Source organism: Hoplias malabaricus, chromosome 1, assembly GCF_029633855.1.
Source record: "Hoplias malabaricus isolate fHopMal1 chromosome 1, fHopMal1.hap1, whole genome shotgun sequence".
NCBI lineage: Eukaryota > Metazoa > Chordata > Actinopteri > Characiformes > Erythrinidae > Hoplias > Hoplias malabaricus.
In genome coordinates, this window is record NC_089800.1 from 47,265,515 (window position 1) to 47,272,874 (window position 7,360).

At 42.5% G+C, this 7,360-nt stretch overlaps 1 protein-coding gene across 1 annotated transcript; it reads right to left on the reverse strand.

Annotated features, from left to right (window-relative positions):
• Positions 1-35: 35 nt before the first annotated feature.
• si:ch211-137a8.4 (uncharacterized protein DDB_G0286299) lies at positions 36-6,166 on the reverse strand. Its single transcript, XM_066683086.1, has 3 exons — positions 5,770-6,166; positions 1,356-3,354; positions 36-527 (listed from the first exon to the last, which is right to left on the reverse strand). Exons 2-3 carry the CDS (start codon positions 3,193-3,195, stop codon positions 505-507), a joined length of 1,863 nt encoding a protein of 620 aa, XP_066539183.1. The 5' UTR covers positions 3,196-3,354; positions 5,770-6,166; the 3' UTR covers positions 36-504.
• Between the last annotated feature and the right edge of the window lie 1,194 nt (positions 6,167-7,360).

A 7,360-nucleotide genomic window follows, 5' to 3' on the forward strand; every position in this document is an offset into this window, starting at 1 on the left:
AAGCCAAGAATGTGACATATGATTTCATTGTGGTTTATTCATGTACACAAGATAACAGTCTAAAAACAAACACAGAGATTAGAGCACATTCCGCATTGAATCCACAATTAGGGGCAGTCTGGAGTTATCTCAGATGTGTATGTATCACATTGATATATTTAGTGAAAGGAAAACTACAAACAGAATGGCAATTAATATAAAACTAACAGTCTTTATGATCACAACATGTGTGATCGCTGAGATTAACAATTCAAAGGAATGTCATTATTGACAATATAAAATCTCACTAGAAGACAAGCAAAACATTTACAGTGATGGAATGGTAGCAAGAATGCACTGATTGATGACTGAATTATTGCTTTTCGAGTATTTTTTAGCTATATGGATTGCATTTCTCACCATGGTGAATCGTGACGTAAACGTGTGATTACTCCTTTTATTTTGGGGGGGGCAAAGCTCCTCGCTGAACGAATCCCATGCAGATCTAATCCTCTTTGTGTGGCGTCACACGTTTCCCGCCTTTTTTTCTGGTGGACGATAACAGAAGAGATTAAGTATATTACAATATATAGTCAAATACAACATTGATTGTAATATTGCACATATTTTGTGACAGATAAGTAATATATTTTCTAAAATATTTCAGTGTTCAGTACTAGATGTAATTCCACAATTAAGACCAACAAATACCACACAGAGTTACATTGCACTATTCTATTTTTTTTTTTTAAATATGGACACACATTTCATATAAAATAATCTGTCAGTTGTAATATTTATGGATGTTTTCCCAAAATATAAGACGTAAATGGCAGTGAGAAAATATTGACAGTAAATCCAACTCAGCTTTCCTTCCTTTCAGTAAATCCAAAACAAACCAGCAGGTTAAACAAGAAGGGTGGGGAAAAGGTGCACTTGGACATTAAGGGGTCAATGACTTTTGACACTTATCCTTTGGCAAAACACCACTGTCCCATTGTCAGTAAATAAACAGGCCTCTGATTTAACTGCTCAGTGACAATAACCAACATCAACATCTGTGTAATTGCCATTGTTTGTTGCTTGAGAGCATTTCACTCTACTGTCCAGGAGGTCCTTCTCCTTGGCTAACTGCTCAGTGGCCGCTGAAACCACAGTTCGAACGATGGAAGTTGCAGCCTCGTACAACATCCTCTTCAGGGCCTCATCTGGGTCATCTGGCACATCACTGGTCTTGGTTGACTCAGAAATGGACCCTCCATTTTGAGTTCCCCTATACACCTTGGTCTCTAACTCAACACTAGCATCTAGTTCTACTTTAGACTCAACTCTCTTTTCTTGGAGATCACTGCAGTCAATTTCTGCTTCAAACTCACCGCTTTGGGCAACTGCGTTTCCAGTGCCACACTTCCCATCTTGATTCAGGATCTTCCCATCCTTAGGACAGGTTTTGTCACTAGAGTTGTTGTCCTCTTGGTTTGTCTTTTCTGCTTTTCCATCATCGTTCTGGGTAGGGGGCTCGTGATTGTGTGCTGTGCTGTCCTCTGATGCAGCATCTGAACATCCATGTTCACCATTGGTCTTGGGTTCCACTGTTTGTTCTGTTTGGCCTCCTCCCTCTGATGCTAAGTGAGGCATGTCTGACTGCTGACCAGATGGTATGCTTGGGTGGGACTTCTCTTCTCCATCGGAGCTCTTGGCCTCGTCTGCCACCTGAGCTCCATTATCACTCCCACTTTGTGTGGCAGCCTGGTCTTCCGATCCACTCTGTGGGATGTCAGTTGACCCAGCTGTGTCTGTTGGACCATTAGTTTCTTTTGCTTCGCCTTCTTTCTGTATTGCTGAGCCCTCACCCATATCCATGCTAGTACTCTTCCCCTTGCGCAGTATGAAATTCTTTAGTGACACAGCACGGTTGAAATGTGTCCTTTTAGACTTGGCAGTCTTGCCCGAGTCTTTACCCGCCTGTGGTTCGTCAGTCTGTTCTTGTTCGCCTGCTGTTTCCTCTTCTCCTCCACTAATGTCTGCTGCTTTCTTTGACTTGGGAATTACTCGTTTTTTAAATGAGGTCCAGATCTCATTTGCATGCTGATCCACAAATTTTGCACGTGTTGTGGCAGCAGTTGCCCCTTTCTCTTCTTCTCCCTCAGTATTGGTTTTCTCCTGAGTTTCTCCTTCACTTTCAGATACTCGAGTGGCCCCCTGGTCAACTTCTGTGGCATTCTCATCTTTAAGATTATCTGGAGAGTCTTTGTCTTTTGGTTTGTGGATTCCAACAATTGATGGATCTCTCTTCAGACCTTGAAAAGTCCACGATCTCTTCAATTTCCATCTTTTTTGCCCAGTGTGCTCGGACTTTGTAGTTGAGTCCAGTGTCCCAGTGTCCCCAGGTGCATCTGTACTAACACCCTCAGCTCCTTCCACATCCTTGGAGTCATCTGTGCTTTTCTTGTGGCTTTTCTGGGCCATAAGCTTCTTAAAAGAGTGCCAGCGTCTCATGTGTTTCGTACTTTGGGAGGTTGACTTGTCTGGCTCTTCTGGTGCTTGTGGGTCCTCAACTTGATCCACCACAACAGTGCTGGCATCAGCATCCTCCAGTCGGTCAAGAGATTTTGACCGAACCTTTCCATGTTTTTGAACCTCCCCTGTACCCTCCTTTTTCTCTGTGCTTCTGTGGGAGAAAATCCTGGCAACAGGCTTGCGAATAAAATCACGTACACTTGACTTCTCTCCTTGCTTTGGCTTGGCACCAGACGTCTTCTGCTCTTGAACGACCTCCTCATTATCTGGTACTTTTTCAGTAGCTTGGCTCTCAGGCACAGCTTCGCCTACCTCTGCCGATTGACTAGCTGACTGTTCTTTAGGATCTGCTGCATCCCCTTGATCACTCTGATTTGTGGCAGTGGTCTTATCTGGCTCTTCCCCAACAGCATCCTCAGCTACTGTACTATGTTCCTTTTTTTTCTTCCCTCCCATTACTTTTCCAAGCCCACTTTTGTTCAGAAAAGAATCCCAGATTTTCTCTGAGGCTGGCTTCACTTTGTTGTCTGTTGTTTGCTCCGTGCTCTGGGGTGCCTCAGTGGTAGACTGTGTTTCCTCTGTTGGCGCAGGGTTTGACTCCACATTGGCAGATTCCACGTTTGTAGGCTCCTCCTCAGCTTTGGTCTCCACAGTGTCCACTTGGACAGGCTCAGTGTTAGCCTCTGTTGCCGCCATATCAAAAAAGTGCTCTTTGATCTCCTGCCCTTAAACGTTGTCTTGTATTTGATTATGCTTTATGGAACAGAGTTCATTGATGACCAGCAGTGTTTGACAGTATTCCCACAAGAAGTAATGAAATCTGCATCGTATTCCGTGTGAAGACCGGCCTCAAATCTAGAATGAAAAAGTAAGATGACAATTAAAATATGCACAGGTGCTGCATTTAACCCTTTTCAAATGTAGAGAAGAAACAGATCAGGTGTATTTTAAAACTTCAGTGACAGATTATGAATGCACGTACAGGCAAAAATAGTAAAGGAATCAAGATGGTTTGGGTAGAGTGAAAATAAAGAATGCTCCAGATAATCTAATGAAAGGCTTGACTCCTGTCACCTATGTTTGGGGCACTGTTATTCAGATAAGTGGATCAGTGATTTTGTTTAGTAATCAGCACACTTTGAGAGGTTTATTGCTTGCACATGCTATCCGTTCAAAAAGCAAGCTCACATGCCTGACAGAAGTAGAACAGCATATGCGATACAGTGGAGTGTTCATGAAATGGCTTGCAATGTCAGATGACTTTTGGAAACATCATCTAGACTGCAGAATGAATTTTCTGCTCGAATAAATTTCAAGCTTTTATGTTGTCGAACAGGTTAGGGTTGTGTCATAAATATGTCTTTATTTCTCTGACATAGGAATAAATTATAAATAAACACTTCACAATGGGTCAACTCGTGTCGCTGTCATAGAAAAAAACCCTCATATCTGCACATTTTCAGGAGAAAACTATAATGTCCTTCTCTTTCAATTACATTTAATGTAATGGGAATATATTCAGTCATTTTTAAGCATTTTACAGATTAATTCATCATCACAATTTTACACAGTATAAGGCAGTGGTTGTGTTCAAACCAGATAGATAAATCATCTTTAAAATAAATATTTTATTTATGTACTAATTTCTGAAAAACAGCCCCCTTGACATGGGGTTTGATTTCCTCCGATTTTTCAGACATGCACTTAATAAGTCTTTTCCACATTTTTATTTTTTTTTTTGTTAATAATAATAATGCAGAGAATTTAAAATAACTGGCATTTTCATGACGCTGTTCTAAGGTTTGTACCACTGCGGTGGGATGCAACTCATGATAGACCCCTGGGTCAAGGGTATGTTTCTCAAGAATCGGTGCCTGCACCTGCATGTGCAGTTAAACAGTTCTCTCGTGGACCGAGGTGTACGGACATCTTGCAGTTGGACATATGTTTCTACGCGTGGCGTCGAGTACGGTACGCTACGTTTGCTCGGCCGCCGTCCTACAGCCACGGGGACACTTGAGCCTGGACGGTTTTGTCCTCTCTTTCTCTCTCTCTAGACGACCCCCTCCCTCGCCCTTTGTTATGCTAAAGCGCGGGAGACGTCTGGAGAAGCTCCCGCCATTGAGCTTAACTGTGGGCTTCAAAAACCTCGCGTTTGCAGAAGTGGAGCGTAATTCTAATGAGGGGAGAAAACAAAAAGGCAATGCAAATGCCCGAAGACAGCAGGTGTCCGTGCTTTTCACCGGCTCATTTGCATTGCTAATGAGCAGTGTCGTTTTTGCATTTTTTGTTCAAAAATGTCTGCGTTTAACACAAACAATATTAAAGGGGGAATAAAAACAGGCCACTTCAGACGTTTAAATGAGCGCCGCAAAGCGAACAACTTCTCCAGTCCTATGGAGGGGACAATGAGTCATGCCTGTGTTGCGTCTGGAAAAACATCCTGAACAATGGGGACAGATGCGCAGCCTAACTGGGGGGTTCATAATTCAGGCAGCCAACACTGGGAAAGAGTGTGGTGGGGAAGCCTCGAAAAATAATTGTGGTGAAATCTTAGTGTGTGTGTTTGTGCGCGTACAGAGAAGCGCGCTTGAAGACTGAAGGTGGCTGAATGAGGGAAATCAACATGCAGCGGGAAAACAGCAAGTGCAGCGGCGCGCGAGCAGCAGGCAGAGCAGAGCGTTGTGGTACAGATTTCAGAATCTCTGCTGAGACTGAGCAGTCCCTGTCGCTCATAACACACGGCAAAAAACGGTTTCTGACGGACACGAGGAATATAGACGCATTTCCATTCATGTTTTCGCTCGTGTCGGACTCCCTGGCCGCACACTCCAGTCACTAATCACAATGCGCTCGAGGAGCGTCTGAAATGGCGCCTTGTGTCCGAAGTTGATGGAATGAATGGAGCCGTGCGCGCGGGCGAACAAAGCAATAAAACAGATGGACGAAATACTGTGAACCAGCAACAGTGCAGCACAGAATATGATGGAGAATTACACCGTAGCTGACATATGGTCAACGACCCAAACCACAGCTCGTATTCCCACATCCCCCCATTCTGACCCCCTACAAATTCGAGAAATTGAAATTAGAATTACTGTTGCACATATGTACCCCAAACAACACGTGTAGGACCAGATTAGGGCTGGAGCTGCAGAACGAGACTCCTTACCCTCCAAAAAACTTAAGCACGTCAATAACAAACACACATACACAAAACGTTGGAACCCAAGATTTAATGGTTATTTATTTAAGGATTGAGCTCCTTACCTTGTATCGTGAGGCTAAATCCGACCCTGCGTGTCGCTGAAAGGTAATAATAATCTGGCGCGCGCTGGAAAAGACACTGGAACTAAATCCCCGCTCACATCCTCCAGCCCCGTCCAACCAACACAGTGTGGAGAATCGCGCGGGGACGCGCACAGGCGCGCACTCGTACGCTCACACGTACACACTAGTGCGCGCACACACACACATACATACATACACACGCACACACACACAACGGGGGCTGCGTCCTGTCTACACACTGCTGTACTAAACTACACTACACCACGCCAGTGTCTGCACTCCTTATTGTGACGTCCTAAATCTGACACACTGTTTAGAACGCTCAAATGCAGTTTTGAACGTAGCCGCACACACAAGCGCGCACACACATCATCTCCCGCTCACCCCGTTGCCCTTAGCAACTAGGGAGCAAACCCACCCACCCACCCACCCCCACCCTGCTGCCGCCTCAGCCTTGCAGCTGCCCCCCAGCCCTGAAAGAGGGGTTACTGTACCGGGGCAGATGGAGGACGGGGGTAGGGGGAACTGTGTGGAGTAACAGCCGCTGATTATAACGGGTGCAAAACAAGGCAGTGACGTTACAGCAGCAGCCATTACGCACCGTTTTTACAAAAACACTGCACAGAAAACATCAGTACTGCGCGTAAAAACGTTGTCAACATGGCATTTGTAATTCCTAACATAGTACTTTCAGCCATTTTAATACAAATACACATTTAAATGATTATATATATATATATATATATATATATATATATATATATATATATATATATATATATATATATATATATATATATATATATATAAAGTTAAATCTACCAAAACAAATAAAATAATAAAAAAAAACTTACCATGTTTATTATATGACTGTCATTGGGGAAAAAAGACAAATATATCATAAATTTATATCATATATTACTTCCATAAAACTTGTATATTTGTTGTGGCTATTACTATAAACTGTATCTGTGTTTATAAAATGTTATATGACATCATTTGGATGTTGTTACATAATTTCTACTCTTTGTTGACATTTAGACAAGGCAATGTCGACATAATAGGGGCAATTAGCTAAAATTGAAAAATAATTACATGAAAATTAATGGCTAGAAAAAATAGGCTCGGTCCTTGTCAGTCACATGCCAATGACATCACCAACGCCATTTTAGAGGTTTGGTTTAGTGGTACAATGGCAACAGGAATAAACATTCATTATTTTTATACTCAGCCAGCATACTGTGACTTGTATAAATTGTCATTTAAAAAATGTATATTTATTGATCCATACAACCTGACTGCACAATGTAGTGCTGACATTGCATTTCTGCCTCCAATGTCTTAGGACATATTTGGACAGGATTAATTTTACATGGGGTGCTGGCTTAACATCATATTATCACAAGAGGTCAGTAACATTTATGATTCACACTGAATAAGAAATCATGATGTTAATAACAGAGATAATAGTGGAATGCATTTATTTTACAGTGTAGATTATACACAGCAGTGCTATAGAGATTTAAGGCTGTCACTACTATTCTGATAAGAACCCACCAAGCAAAAGTAG

What these genes read in the sequence shown, in the direction of transcription:
- si:ch211-137a8.4 (XM_066683086.1), bottom strand. Translation starts at nt 3,195, where the DNA reads ATGGCGGCAACAGAGGCTAACACTGAGCCTGTCCAAGTGGACACTGTG. An exon ending in AAACGCAGTTGCCCAAAGCG is followed by an intron (nt 528 to 1,355) that starts GTGAGTTTGAAG and finishes ATCGTCCACCAG; the next exon opens with AAAAAAAGGCGGGAAACGTG.